Source organism: Anser anser (assembly GCF_964211835.1).
Source record: "Anser anser genome assembly, chromosome: 1".
NCBI classification, from domain to species: Eukaryota; Metazoa; Chordata; class Aves; order Anseriformes; family Anatidae; genus Anser; species Anser anser.
Genome location: NC_139720.1, coordinates 100,221,252 through 100,236,811, shown reverse-complemented (window position 1 = coordinate 100,236,811; position 15,560 = coordinate 100,221,252). Strand labels below are relative to the sequence as shown.

The window sequence follows — 15,560 nt, the reverse complement described above, 5'->3', positions numbered from 1 at the left end:
GTGACAAGTTCAGCATCTCCACACCAAGTCTTTTCTTCCTTGTTTTGTAACTGGATGGCAGAACAGCAAATGCCCAGCACCCTCCAGTTTAGCGCTGTGGGACATACCTATGAGAGCTGTATTGGCAAAGGGGCTCCCATCCCTGTGGGATATCACACAGGGAAGTCTGCTGCTGTTGTCCTGCAGCTGGAGCAAACTGCTCCTAGAGGAGACTCTCAGCACACCTTGTACTATCTACAACACAAAAGAAGATAAATCAGAGCGTGCACAGCAGCAGCCCAAACGCAGCCTGTGTTCAACACAACACAGCTGAGAAAAGCGGTGTCATTCCCTAGCAAGAGGAACAGGCATGCAGCAGATGGGAAAGGACAGCAGATGTGCTGGAAGGCGTAAGGAGAACTGGGAACTCTCGGGACACAGGCAGTAAAGGGAACTAGGCACTTACCACTCGGGGCCGGAAACTTCCTGCCCAGAGTGTGCAGTAGGACCAGGTCAGCCTGCGATTCAGCTCCTGGGTGCCCATGTGTTGTGCCTCCAAGGGGGAGAGCAGCTGCGAGGGACAGAAGCCTTCCCAGCTCTTCTGTTCTGCCACGCAACGCAGTGCGGACAGAGATGGGATCTGGCATGGGGGATCCAGGGTCAGATACTAAGAGAGGGGGAAAAAAAGATAAATAGTAATCATAATAATAAGAGCAGAGTTTCTTCCCATCCGATAAACAGAAAACAGCTCACAGAGCATTTACCTTCTTCAGTGGACACTGGTGTGTTTTTGCTAGGATTTCATTATAGATATCTCTTGTTTCCTCTCTGCCAGGTACCACAGCTTGCAGAAGGGGGACAAGGAACTTCTCTGCAGCTCCAGGGTTTTGGTGTACTGAGCTACGCAACAGTTGCCCAAAGAAACAAGAAAACCTGAAAAAGATTACACATTAGTAGTTCTCATTTTTCAGTGGGTTTTGCATTTAAGCCAGGGATTCTTTCTGCTTGTTACGAGTAAATGTGCTGACAAGAATTAAGGAAAGTGCAAAAAGAAGACAGTGATTAAAAAAGGAACATTTAAGGGTGATGCACATTGAAGTCAGGCAAGCAGACAAGGAACAGGAAGAGATACAGAAATGAACAGACTGGCAAAACCTCAAAAGTCAAGTGGACAAAAAACCCACATGAAGATAATCTCCCTCTAAGTCACACAAATGGACCTCCACGCAGTCTGGTTAAGCTTGATAATGATTACTCATGTTAGGCATACTTGGTTTTCTTTTACAGGATGCAAAAGTTACAAGACAGAACAAAACAACCACAGATTGCTCTTGTTCTGATATTTTCCTTGCATTGGGTTCCTTTCAGAAGCCTACCTCACCACTTTGAACACCTGAAAGTGATTGCACTTCCAGTCAAAACAAAGTCTTAATAACAGAAAGTGAAATCAAGTAAAGAGAGAGAGTAACTAACTCACTGCAACAACTTTCAGGCAGTAGCAGAACTTGGCAGTGACATTTAAAGCAAGTGGAAAAGCTAATAAAAACTAAAACTTATACCTAGCATCATTCCTGGAGCAAAACCAAAGCTGTTTTATTGTAAAGCATGGTAAAAAGTCACAATGCCAGTGAAAGGGAGGAAGACGGAGCATTCTAAAAACTGCTATTTGTCTGGGATTGAATATATACCTTTTTGTATTTAACGTCTGAGGCAGCAGTTACGATGATCAACCCTAACTATTCCGGAACAAAACAAGCATTTTCAGTAACGTAACCCAGAAGTGAACCCAGAAACTGTCCCACAGCTGTACTGCAGAGCACAGCCATCAGGGAGAGCAAGAAACCACCCAGAAGCCTCAGAGATAAGCTTGTGTGGGAAAACCTGCTAGAACAGAGGTTCTCAAATGGAAGCTCACGCTACTGAAAAGACTCAGAACATCTAAGAGCAGTATGCTGAGCGGGTAGCGCTGCTCCTGTGAGGAACTAGGACATAAGAGTCTTTATACCGTCTGTGATTTGGTTCTAGCAGTTCCCAGCTCCAGCCTCAGTGCCCACGGTCATTAACCATGCACACCAGGTTGGAAGGTGCGCGTTCCTACAGTGCCTCTGTATTTCAGAACAAGGCTTTGTAGGTGGGAATAGGTCAGCATGTGCTCTGGAGCACTGCAGCTTCCAGAGAGCAGTGGGCTTATTACACATGGACCTGAAAAAGTCCATGATTTCCTCATAAGAGTGACTGTAAGGTATAAATAACCGGCCTTGATGTGAAACCTAAATGAATGGCTGGCTTAGGCCAGTAAACCAGAAGCAATTGCTGCTGCCATTAGTCTTCACGTACGTGAATTTTGCCAACACGTGGTCTATATGATGCCCAGGTAGCTGTAGCGAGGTGGGGGTTGGTCTATTCTCCCATGTGCCTGGTGACAGGACGAGGGGGAATGGGCTAACGTTGTGCCAGGGGAGGTTTAGGTTGGATGTTAGGAAGAACTTCTTTACTGAAAGGGTTGTTAGGTATTGGAATAGGCTGCCCAGGGAAGTGGTTGAGTCACCATCCCTGGAGGTCTTTAAGAGACGTTTAGATGTAGAGCTTAGTGATACGGTTTAGGGGAGGACTTGTTAGTGTTAGGTCAGAGGTTGGACTGGGTGATCTTGGAGGTCTCTTCCAGCCTCGGTGATTCTGTGATTCTGTGAAAGCACATTTGCCCAAAGCCTGACTTCAGAACTACGCTCACCTCTCCTCAAACGTCTCCAGGAGGCTCACCAGCCAGAGGTAGCATGGCATATCGAGATTATAGCGGAAGAGCAGCTGTAAGTAGAGGTTTCCTGAAGTGGCTGGTGGCTGGTAAGGGGTGCTGAGCCTTGAAAAACTCTTCAGCGTGACAGTGCTGTTCAGGCAAGCACCAAGTACAATGGAAGGAGAGGACACCACAGGCTTTTGTATGAGGTGGACATCGATGAGCTGAGAGAGACAGACATTCCAACTTAAGACAGGAAATGAGCAGGCTACCATGAAGTCATCACCCCACCCCAAATCCTTTGTTACTCTGTTGGATGGTCTATAAACCCAATGGAACTGAAGTACCTGCCACTGCTGAGGCAGGAATCAGATTATCATTTCAACTCTCACGACCAAGCCTGGTAAGTAAAATCCCTGATTTTATTTCAGGTACTTGCTGAAAAAGTTCCAACATTCCTGCAGTCTTCTGTTGACCCACACATTTGTAAGCCATGCCCCAGGGCAAGGGTTTGGTAGCCAGGTGAGAAGAGACCAGAAGTTGCCCCAAGTCAGGTAAAAGCCAGTTCCAGCCGGGTCCAAAAGGGTCCCACTGCTGGCCAGAGCTGAACTGATGTGCAACACTGGTTGTGCCCCTGGAGCAGAAGACTGAAGAAAGGGTAAAAAACTGCTGTGCAACAACAGCTGGTGAGAGGAGTGAGAAAATGTGAGAAAAACAGCCCTGCAGCCCCCAAGGTCAGTGCAGCAGGAGGGCAGGAGGAGCTCCAGGCACGCAGCAGCAGTTCCCCTGCAGCCTGCAGAGAGGCCCCCGGTGGAGCAGGCTGTCCCCCTGCAGCCCATGGGTCCCACATGGAGCAGATCTCCACGCTGCAGCCCGTGGAGGAGCCCCCGGTGGAGCCCGTGGATGTGGCCTGGAGGAGGCTGCGGCCCACAGGATTAGGTTTTCTGACAGGAGCTGCAGCCCATGGGTAGGAGCCATGCTGGAGCATTTCTTGAAGAACTGCAGCCCGTGGGAAGTACTCCATGTTAGAGCAGGGGAAAGTATGAGAAGGAAGGAGCCTATGAAGTGCCAGAGACGAAGCATTATGAACTCATTGCAACCCCCGTTCCACATCCACCTGCACCGCACAGGGACAGGGTGTAGGGGGGGAAGAGGAGGGAGAAGAGTCAGGAACAGAGTGAAGTTGAGCCGGGGAAGAAGGAGAGGTGAAGGGAAGGTGGTTTGAGTTTTGTTTGTTTCTCACTTTCTTACTCTATTTTTAATCAGCAATAAAAGAACCTTCCCCAATTTGAGTCTGTTCTGCCTGTGATGGTAACTGGTGAGTGATCTCCCCGTCCTTATCTCAACTCAAGAGCCTTTTCCCTCCATGTTATTCTTTTCTCCTGTCTGGCTGAGGAGGAGGAGCAATAGCACAGCTTGGTTGACAGCTGGCCAAGATCAACCCACCACACCTCACGAGTCTCACAACTTTACCTCCACACATGCTCCTGGTCGCAGTCCACGTGCAGAGTTCAACAACTGCTGGTAAGCAAGGCACAAGCAGACTTTGTTATCAAGTTCATAGAGACCAGCTTGGGCATTGAGTATTTTGGTGACGGTTCCCTAAATAAAAAGCAAACAGAAAGTTACAATTCTGGATTATATCCCAGAGTATAAGAGACTCACAGGCCCGAGTGATAGGGAAATAAATTCATGACGACAATGAGATCTTGCAGGCCAGGAGCTGAAGCCCTAGAGCATGAGTGGGTGAAGGCTAATGCTACAAATCCTTACCACATATGAGATCATCTTGGACTTTTTGGCTGATCCTAGCCTCTCCTCTTCAACTCTCAATTCTAAGGAGTCACTGAGCTGCTCTGTGGTCTCAAGGGAAGCAGACAGAGAGGATTCTCCTTGCCAAGCACTGTCCAATGACTGCTCCTTTACCTGCTCTGCACAGTAAGGCAGAAGGCAGGAAGAAACACCAGTGACAAACATCCTTTGCCCAGATTTCTTCAGGCTGGACATACTCAGGCCTGTTACTGTGTACTTGTGACCCAACTGGAGAGTATGGTGCCATGCCAGCTGGCTGGGCTTCTAGAGCAGGGAAAGAAAAAGTGACATCAGCATCTCCTGCATAGGAAAAATATTATTCCCAACCCTGGTAACCCCACCTAATAAACTCTTCTTTTGAGAGGATCAGCTCACACTCTTACTAAAAGGGTGATATCTGCAAGATGTTCGAGGGCAACGCAATTGCAGAAGGGAGGAGGGTTGTACTTCTGCAGGGCATAGCAATAGACTTATGGTACATGGACTATTGTAGGCTGCATGGAATGAGACAAGAAGTGTCACTAGTAAAAGGATACGTAAATCAAACTGAGAAGTTAAGGGCAAGCTTCAAAGAATGGATTGACCAACATGTACACAAATACATACGGTGGGCAAACTCCAAGGGCTTACCTGCACCAGCACAGGGACCCTAACAGCTGAGGTGAAGCACTTCAGAAAGAGAAAGAAGAATGTCTTCCGGTGAATACAAAGGAGAGGGCTGAGCCTGGCCAATTCACCTGCCACGTTGAGCTTTGGTCTTTTCTTACATGGAATCCTATAGGACGATTGAGGAAGCAAAGCAAGTCAGAAATGGAAGAACTCAAAGCATCTCAAAACCAAATTACACAAACACATAGCATGCACCTTCTGGCAATAAAGGATCTAACAAAGTCATGTGGACCATTTCTCTGAGAGGTTTTCAAAACAACACTTGGCTACAAAATTCTTACTTTAACTTTTCATATACTAAATCCCTTTGACATTTTTAAAATCCTTAATACTTGAAGACAGCGGGATTGTGTTGAAAAGATTCACGTTCCAAGACAAGAGCCAGATTATAAAAAGCTTTACCACAAACAAGAAGCCAATTATAGGTTGAAAGGGGAAAAAAGAAAGTCACAAGCAATTCTGCAGCAGAAAACAGAACTCAGTTCTGTAGATCCATGCAATATGAAACTATGAAGTCCCTAAGGCTATAAACAAAAGCGGCCTGAAAGCAACAACAGTCTTCTTGACAAACTTGGCACAGAGTAAAAGAGCAGCAAAACTGAAAGCAGATGAGAGGAGAAAAGGGTGGCATATATTTAGTCATTTCATGGTTTCATTTCAAAAAATGAAGAAAAAAAAAAACCACCAACAAACATTTTTCTTTTAAAAAAACAAATACTTATAATTTTCATTTAAACACCTACTGAACTTCAAAATAACCATTCCACTTACTCTGAACAAAGAAAATCTTGATTCTTAGACAAAGAATATTATGTAATTTAATAAATTTTTAAAAATAAATGCCAGGACCTCAACGTACACAAGTCCCAAGAACAACATTTGATGAACTTTATTGATAACATCGTTAAAGAAGGAACATGGAAAACTGGTCAGATAACAGGGACCAGCAGAGAAGCTTTAAGTTAACAAAAGTCTAATAGTGTACACACTGAAATATGAAAAAAGTTTTCTTGTTTAGAAAGTTGTTGAGCTAAACCAAACACTTAAGCTCAAATAAGTTGTTCATAAGCAGAGAAAGCCAATTAAACCAGAAGAACATAAAGCACCCTCACTAGTCACTTTTTAGTGTTGCATCTAGAATTGTCTGCTCATGAAGATAAAACATTATCTAGCACAACCTGAAACTATGAACTTGAGTAAGACTTGCAATTCCTTTGGCTACTTTTTCCCCTGTCAGAAAAGGGGAAGAGCATCTCCAGTCATAGGCTTGTCAAGCTGGTGAAGAGGGCTTTAAGCTACAGTTGCCAGGGGAGGGGAACCTCACTCCATCCCGCTCCTCCCAGTTTGACGCCAGTGTCAGTGATAGGTGCCCAGAGCCTGGAGAAGGGTCACAGGTCAGCAGGAGAGCACCTGAAGAGCAGCACGAAGTAATTCCAGCCACTCCAGCCAGTAAGGCAGCTTCATCAGGGGCCCAAATCAATGTCTCTGCGCTAACACATATGTGGCGTGGGGAATAAGTAAGAGTAGTTAGAGATGCACATGCCTGCAGGGCTATGACTTCATTGGCATTACGGAGACATGGTGGGATGGCTCCCGTGACTGGAGTGTTGGAATGGAAGGATACAGGCTCTAGGGGAAGGACAGGCAGGGAGAGGGGGAGGGGGTGTTGCCCCCGGATCAATGAGCAGCTGGAGTGCAAGGAGCTCTGCCCTGGAATGGGTGAGGAGCTGGCAGAGAGCTGATGGGTCAGGATTCAAGGGGGGACAGGGACAGGTGACGTTACAGTGGGGGTCTGCTACAGGCCACCTGGTCAGGAAGACCAAGCAGATGGGGTCCTCTAGAGACAGCTAGAAGTAGCCTCATGTTCACAAGCCCACGTCCTCATGAGGAACTTCAGTGATCTTGATATCTGGTGGAGGAACAGCACAGCAGGGCAGAGGCAATCCAGGAGGTTCCTGGACTGCATTGATGGTAACTTCCTTCTCCAAGTGACAGAGGAGCCAGCGAAGAGACGTGCTATGCTGGACCTCATTCTCACCAACAAGGAAGGGCTGTTGGGGAATGTGAAGTTCCAGGGCAGCCTTGGCTGCAGCGACCATGAAATGGTCGTAGTTTAGGGTCCTGAGGGCAGCGAGGAGGGAGCACAGCAAGCTCATTACCTTGGGCTTTCGGAGAGCAGATTTTGGCTTCTTCAGGGATCTGCTTGGTAGAGTACCATGGGACAAAGCCCTGGAGGGAACAGGGGCCCAGGAAAGCTGGTTAATATTCAAGGAGCTCCTCCTCCAAACTCAAGAGTGATGCATCCCAACGAAGAGGAAGTCAGGCAAAAATGCCAGGAGGCCTACACAGATGAATAAGGATCTCCTGGCCAAACTCAAACAGAAAAAGGAGGCCTACAGAGGGTGGAAGCAAGGCCAGATAGCCTAGGGGGGGAGATACAGAGAAATCATCCAAACAGCCAGGCGTCAGGTTAGAAAAGCTAAAGCCCTAATGGAATTAAATTTGGTCAGGGACATCAAGGGCAACAAGAAAGGCTTCTGTAGGTACATCGGTGATAAAAGGAAGATTTGGGAAATTGTGGGCCCTCTCTGGAAGGAATGGAAGATCTGGTCACCTGGGATACGGAGAAGGCTGAAGTACTCAATTACTTTTTTCCCCTCAGTCTTCACTGGCAATAGCTCCAGCCACAGAGCCCAAGCCCTGGAAGGCAAAGGCAGGGACTGGGAGAATGATGAACTGCCCACTGTAGAAGATCAGGTTTGAGACCAGCTAAGGAACCTAAAGGTGCACAGGTCCATGGGACCTGGTGAGATGCATCCGTGGGTCCTGAGAGAACTGGCAAAAGTAGTTGCTAAGCCACTACCCATCGTATTTGAGAAGTTGTGTCAGTCCAGTGAAGTTCCCACTGACTGGAAGAGGGGAATCATATCCCTGTTTTTAAAAAGGGTAAAAAGGAAGACCCAGGGACCTACAGGCCAGTCAGTCTCACCTCTGCACCTAGCAAGATCAAGGAGCAGATCCTCCTGGAAACTCTGCGAAAGCACATGGAAAATAAGGAGGTGATTGGTGACAGCCAACATGGCTTCACTAAGGGAAGATCACGGCTGACAAATCTGGTGACTTTCTACAACAGGGTTACAGCACTGGTGGATAGGGGAAGAGCAATGGACATCATCTACCTGGACTTGTGCAAAGCATTTGACACTATGCCCCATGATATCCTTGTCTCTACATTGGCGAGACATGGATTTTATGGATGAACCACTCGGTGGGTAAGGAATTGTCTGGACGGTCATGCTCAGACAGTTGCAGTCAACAGCTCAGTGTCCAAGTGGAGGTCAGTAACGACTGGTGTTCCTCAGGGAGTCAGTATTGGGACCAGCGCTGTTTAATATCTTTGTCAGTGACATGGACAGTGGGATCGAGTGCACCCTCAGCAGGTTTGCCAGTGACACCAAGTTGAGTGGTATGGTCGACACGCTGGAGGGAAGGGATGCCATCCAGAGGGACCTGGGCAGGCTTGAGAGGTGGGCCTGGGCAAACCTCATCAAGTTCAAGAAGGCCAAGTGCAAAGTCCTGCGCCTTGGCTGAGGCAATCCCAAGCACAAATACAGAGTGGGCAATGAATGAATTGAGAGAAGCTCTGAGGAGAAGGACCTGGGGGTGTCAGCGGATTAGAAGCTCAACATGAGCCAGCAATATGCGCTTGCAGCCCAAAAAGCCAACTGTATCTTCAGCTGCATCAAAAGCAGTGTGGGCAGCAGGGCGAGGGAGGTGATTGCCCCCCTCTGCTCTGCTCTTGTGAGACCCCACCTGGAGCGCTGCGTTCAGTTCTGGGGCCCCCAGCACAAGAGGGACATGGACCTGTTATAACAAGTCCAGAGGGCCACAAGGATGATCAAATGGCTGGAGCACCTCCCCTAGGAAGACAGGCTGAGGGAGCTAGGGTTGTTCAGCCTGGAGAAGAGAAGGCTCCAGGGAGACCTTATAGCAGCCATCCAATACCTAAAGAGGGCCTACAGGAAAGCTGGGGAGGGACTCTGTGTCAAGGAGTGTAGGGATGGGACAGGGAGTAATGGTTTTAAACTAAAAAAGGGTAGATTTAGATTAGGTATTAGGAAGAAAATTCTTCACTCAGAGGGTGGTGAGGCACTGGAACAGGTTGCCCAGAGAACCTGTAGATGCCCCACCCCTGGAAGTGTTCAAGGCGAGGCTGGATGGAGCTTGGAGCAACCTGATCTAGTGGGAAGTGTCCCAGCCCATGGCAGGGGCGTTGGAACTGCATGATCCTTCCAGCTCAAACCATTCCATGATTTTCTTATACTGTAAGTATCATTTCCACTGAAGAGAACAGCTAACTCTTAGTATCTGACATTTAACTGGCATTTATCTCAGCAATCTGATAAGAACTTGACCAGTGGTATATATTAATTTCATATTGGAAAGTAATTCTGGATTCTAATGATACTTTTGTTTCACTGTAAGTAAAAAAAAAAAAAAAGGAAAAAAATTGTGCTAAGCAAAGTAGTGAACTTTAGCCTCAGCAAAAGTTTGAGTGATCATTTTGTTCTCATGCTTTTTCTGTAGTAGACAAATTGTAACTATTTCCTGAGGTATTTTGATTACTTTGCCAAAATACGGAATAAAAATTTCAAGTAAACTCCTGGAAAATAGCTTATTGATGAAAAGTGGCTTTATTACATAACATTTACTTCCATCACTCACCATCCTGCTCCCACCTGTGGCAGAAGCATAACGTGGCTCTTCCTAAGCCAAGCACTCTTTGTGATACCTGCCAAACCAGAGCCAACAGCACTACGTTGCAGATGACCGCGCTAGGCGTTTACCTGGAGGCAAGCAGAGGCTCAGCCGATGCCGGGTAGATGACTGCAGTGCTGTCAGGTACTTTCTTTGGGAGGAGATTTACTGGTATGGGATCCAACAGGATTTCTATGTACCCTGCTGCACCCTGGTCTGTCTGCAGTATGTATGCCCAGCTTGGGAAGAGGAACAGTGACTCCAGCCACTCCAGTTCAAAATGCAGGAGCTAAGGCAAAAGACAGAGAGATAAAACCTTGAGATGAATTACAGTATTTTTTCTCAGCATTAGTTACAATGTTAGTCTACTAGTTTGCTGTTACACACACCATAAACTCTTATTCTACTGCTGGGCTTCATTACCAAATGACAGCAGCGTTTTCTACCCACTTCCCTGTCTTGCACAGAGAACTTCTGGCCTTCCAGATGCAAATCTGGTGCAGATTTGCTGAGCTCTACAACTAGCATTTCCTGAATTATATCATTCCCCCCGTGAGGCTTTGTTATTTCCAGGCTATTTTTCTAAAATTCTCACTTGCCCTCCTTTCCCATGTTTCGCGTTAGAAGACGATACCAACAGAACTAAATCACTTTTGCCTATTCTTCACTTCCCTGGAAGGTACAGCCTCGTTGCTCTTTCATCACCATTCCAGGGGTTACCTAGTATTTAGACTCCCCGTCCTATGACCTTTAAGAGGCTTTTTATGTGACACCACTGTCACACAAGTTATTACTTCCTCAAAGTATGTCATCAGTGCATCACTGAACAACCACTGCAGTTCTCCAGAAAGTTATTTCTTCTCCACTGGCTGAAGTTCAACAAAACCAGGATTCTACGATCTCCGTGTCTCCCAGGCCACCTCATGCTGTTCAACGTGTAACAGGACTGTACACTAGGCTTACTCTTCTCTTTCTCCAGGCCAGTACGTTCAATATTTGCTCTCCTAGCAATGACAAATTTGACATGTTCCATCCTCTCCCCGGGATGTGAGCTTGCTGTTTTCATGTCAGTTACATAGATGTGTTATTTTTCTCAGTACAGACCCTGGCAAACCATTTGAAGCCTGTGGCGGTCTGAGACAGAGCCCCAGAAGCAGAAATAGACACAGAAACCCTCAGACCAAGGACATACCTCACAAGGAATTATCCCAGTATTGTCTTTCACATATAGGCAACCATCTACCAACTTCTCTTTGTCCTCTTGCCTTCCATCTGTTAAATAGCCAACCAAGATCAGGTAAGCCCTCGGCAACGAGCTGTGCGTGGATAAAGCACCTTGTCCTTGACGAGCCCATTCTTTAAATTCATTAGTGCTCCAGGTCAAGTGGCTGCAACATGGCATGCACTGCTGACTCTTTAGGTCAGAGATCGAGATGAAACTGGAAAAAAATGAAAAGGAAGAACATAGAAGCATGAACTCAGCCTGCAAAGTTTAGGGATTACAGTGATCTTAGGATTGGACAAAGCTTGGCCCAGTCAGAAGAGCCTTAGCCGTTGGCATGGTTTGATGATACCATATGGCAAGAATCAACCCATTCACTGGCATTTATCAGGGATGTCCCTCAGCTCAGCCAGCATGTCTGTTCAGCCCAAGTATCCCCTCTGAAAACAGACACCCTTTGCTGCTACAGTCACCTGAGTAGGCAGAAGACCTGGAAAATGTAATAATTGAGAGCTGACAAAATGGAACATGTTTTCAATTTTTTAGTAACGTGGGGGGAAGGTGGGAGAGAGAAGAGTTTAGACATTTTTAACTTGAATGGGAGACTGAGAAAAGCCCAACAACTGCTCAAGACAGCTTACATGTCAGTAATGAACATAGGTAAACACCAACTAATTCCATCATTTAGTGTGAAAAGTGCTGAGCTGTAGCCAAAGCAAGGCTGAACAACTTCTACATGAAAACTGTGCCAGTTTTGGAACAGATTTGCTCCTGTGCATAACTTACCTGATATAAAGCGGTGAGATAAGTCAGTAATCTTAGGCTGTGCCTTCACCCGTAAGAACACAGCCAAGTGAGCCCTGAATCTTTCCATCCACATTCTGAGCCTTGGCAGGGCGTGAGAAGAAAGAGTAACGCTGACATCACCCACAGTTGAGGCTCTCCCCATCTGAGCATCTATCATGCTTGGACTGACCACGGTACCGAATATGGGAGAACAAGACAGCATCCTCGCTGGACCGTAACCTGGCTGACCGTGCTAGAGAATTAACAAAAGTCCTCTGTCCATGCGAACAGCAATACTGTAAGAGCAATTAGTATTGCCAGTCTCTGGCTAGTGATTTGGTACTTGTTTCCAGTGAGGTTGGCTGACAATTTCAGGTTGTGAAACTGCAGCTGTATTCGCAACACCCACTTCTTCAGGAGCTGGAGATAACCACATTCAGAGAATATGAATTTGAAACATTTCACTTGATAAGTCAGGTATCAATAGTTCAAAGCCAGAAACTTGTCTAGACAAGCGATGGGTCTGCATAAGCTATAAATAGTACTTGTATAAAAAAATAATCAGAAGAGGTAAACGTGTGTAGGTACTTGTGTATTTGGCAGGAACCTCAACTGTAAAGGATTAGCTGAAAAGGATGTAAGCAAACTGCTGCATCCTCAGAGATACAGCAAAATTGGGATTAATACTGATGCCTATGGTCTACAAGCAGAACACAGTGCTGTTCATGTTTTCATTATGAGTGCTGATTGCTTTTTGGATAAACCAAAACTAAAGGAGTACGCTGGATCCTTGCTATCGTATGCAAGTAACTATTGAACCCTCCTCTGGTGCTCCAGAACTCGAAGGATAACTGTGGACACCATATGCTTACAAGCAGCCCAGTAGCCTCTCACACAAGCCAGGGGCTTTAACAAATGTTCCCCCATCATGAGTTGGAGACGGCAGAAATAGATCCAGGTGATCCAGACCATCCAATGTGGACCCTTTTCAGCAAGCTGCATGCTTTTCACAACGGTAAAAATACAAAAGGCTTCCACCTACTAAAACAAGGACCACGCTATCCTAGATTCCCTCTTCACAAACCTCAGCGGGCTAACACTGACAGATATCAGTGCAGCCTAGCGGGATCCAGCTGCGCACCATCCAGCTCTCAGCGAGATGCCCCACTTCGCTTCCGCGCCCTCCCTACCGCAGACTAGCGGATACGGTGCTTAATCATACCGCAAGAGCGATCGGGGGCACGTCGAAGCCAAGAGGACGCGTGCGGTTACCCGTCTTCGACAACAGCCCTCCCACCCCCAGCATCCGGGGCAGGCTGCGCAGCGCTGCTTTGGCTGCTGCTGCTGCTGGTGCTGCTGCTGCTGGTCGTGGTGGTGGTGGTGCTGGTGCTGCTGCTGCTGGTCGTGGTGGTGGTGCTGCTGGGGATGCTGCTGGTGGTGCTGCTGCTGGTTGTGGTCGTGGTGCTGCTGGGGATGCTGCTGGTGGTGACGGTGCTGCTGCTGGTCATAGCGGTGGTGCTGGTTGTGGTGCACCCCCAGCCCGGCTCCGCGCCCCCCGGCTGCACCCGGAGCCTGGTGGGGGGTGTCTCCTCCTCATGCCCGACACCCCCCCATGTCCCCCGTCCCCAGCCCCGTCCCCGGTCCCGTCCCGTCACCTGTAGCCGAGCGGCAGCTCCCCGCGGCCCGCTCTCCTCAGGCACCGCAGCACCGCGTCCAGCTCTGGTGACGGCGGCGGCTCCGCGCCGCCCGGCTCCTGTCGGGTTGGGAGCGCTCGGCGGACGAAGTCCCCGGCAGCCTGCAGCCAGCGGCGCTCCTGCGGAGAAGCAGACACACGGGGCCTCAGCGCGGCGGGGCCGGGGGACCGGGCGGCCCGGGGAAGCCCGGGGCTCCCTCACCGCCGCGCTGGGCTCCGCCATGATGGCGGCCGGGCCGCGGTACCACGGCAACGGGGCGGCGGCGGGAAGTGCGCGGGGCCCGCCGGGAGCCCCCCCCCCCCCCCCCGCTCCAGTCCTGTGTGTGGAGATTTGCTTTGGGGGGGGAAATAATTTCTCTGACACTCGTGCTGTTCTGGTGAAGTGGCTTTTTTCTTTTTTGGAAGGCCGAAGGGCCGTGCAGAGCGATGCCTCATGCGCTCGTGTGATGGTCTGAGGTGAATGTGAACGCTCCGCGAGAGCTGTGGTTTCCCCCTCCTCGTTCCATCTCTCCCTTTAGGAACGGGTGTTGTGTTGTTCTTGGTCAAGGCAAGGGAACGGGCCAGGCAAAACTTGGTAAACCTCTTCCGTCCCTACCCCTGGAGGTGGCCACTGCCAGGTGAAAGGCAGCCTGGCCATCTCCAGCCCTGCAGGAAGCTGCTGCGGACCAGCCGGAGCCGGCCCCGAGGCTGAAGGGAGCGGAGCCATGAAGCTGCGCTGCTCTGGTTACCTTGTGCCGTGCACGTGCCGCTGCTGGCTTCTGTACAGCAGATAAGCAAGCCCGGAGTACAAACAAGAGCGTGGAGATGTTTGGCTTCATCTGAAACAATTCAAGGAAGGCCCAGTGTTGATTTTATGCATGTCTGGGGCTTCTGCATGTGAAACGGGAATGTTCTTCCAAAACAAAGCTTAGTAGCTCAATCGAAAGACCTCTGAGTGCAGTACAGAGATAACTGCAGAAAATGGGAGGACGGTGCCCTGTCACAAACCCTCCCCATGGCAGACTGTCTCCTGTCCCTGGTAAATGGGTGCAGCAGCTGTCCCACTCGTGGTCCCTCCTGTTCATGACACCCGTCTCTTGAAGGAGCAATGGCCAACGCTGGTCATCCTCAGCAGGCGAGGGGCAGGAGCAGATATACAAAGAATAAAAGTTACCTCAAGAGCAGAAATGGCTCTGCAACATGAGGGTGAGGCTTTAGGAACAGCAAATAAAACAGAGTTCTTTATCATTTAGCCACTTATTCCTCACTGTGTACGTTATTTTTCATTATATTTAAAACACTACCTTTAGAAACACGTATTAAGCAGAGCTCATCCAGAATACTGCCTACACTGCATCATTACATTACTTCCCACTGCCCCTGCAGCTGCTTCACTGAAATGTACAGGAAGACATATACTTCACATTAAAAGGTACAGGGCATATACACTCCAAATATGCTACTCTGGGCTGATAAATGCAGTTCTTAAAAGTACTTATGTGCTTACAATGTAGTTAAGGGGCAAAGAGTTCCCTTACAGCTGCAGGGTGAAGCTCCACACGAACTTGCACTAAGTAAGGCTGAAACGGCTTTATATCAGGAAATTTTAAGATTACAGCGAGCCTCCTTTTCCGTGTATTTTCCGGCCGTCTCAGTCACACGACACCACCGACCGGTTCAGATTTTTAAGGAACACGCGTGCTGCCGGGCACCCCGGCGGCACACAGACGCCTCCGCCGCCCGCGCTGAACTTCACCTGATCTGCCTTCAGAGCCAAGGCTGCCCCGGGAGCCCCAACCGGGAGCCGAGCCCCAACCGGGAGCCGAGCCCCGGCTGCCCGCCCCCGGGGGCGGCCCGGGGGTCGGGGCGGCCGTGCTGGGGCCGCCCTCCGCCGCCCGTCCTCCTCGCTGCCGCCGAGCGCAGCCTGC

The 15,560-nt window shown here is 48.8% G+C and overlaps 1 protein-coding gene across 5 annotated transcripts in view; it reads right to left on the bottom strand.

Annotated features, from left to right (window-relative positions):
* The window catches only part of CTC1 (CST telomere replication complex component 1), a 22,611-nt gene extending 7,089 nt beyond the window's left edge, over positions 1-15,522 (bottom strand). For 2 of the 5 annotated variants that reach the window (XM_083834179.1, XM_083834178.1), the window contains exons 1-11: positions 14,382-14,655; positions 13,616-13,773; positions 11,145-11,391; positions 10,042-10,241; positions 5,156-5,300; positions 4,487-4,789; positions 4,187-4,315; positions 2,711-2,937; positions 744-912; positions 446-646; positions 108-234 (exon numbers count right to left, since the gene is read on the bottom strand). In XM_083834179.1, coding sequence (XP_083690305.1) covers positions 108-234; positions 446-646; positions 744-912; positions 2,711-2,937; positions 4,187-4,315; positions 4,487-4,789; positions 5,156-5,300; positions 10,042-10,241; positions 11,145-11,391; positions 13,616-13,773; positions 14,382-14,471 — 1,996 coding nt within the window. In that variant the 5' untranslated portion in view covers positions 14,472-14,655. Of the gene's footprint in view, positions 1-107; positions 235-445; positions 647-743; positions 913-2,710; positions 2,938-4,186; positions 4,316-4,486; positions 4,790-5,155; positions 5,301-10,041; positions 10,242-11,144; positions 11,392-11,960; positions 13,579-13,615; positions 13,774-13,855; positions 13,967-14,381; positions 14,656-15,388 lie in introns of those variants that run through there. The other 3 variants (XM_083834175.1, XM_083834176.1, XM_083834177.1) reach the window with 3 other exon arrangements.
* Between the last annotated feature and the right edge of the window lie 38 nt (positions 15,523-15,560).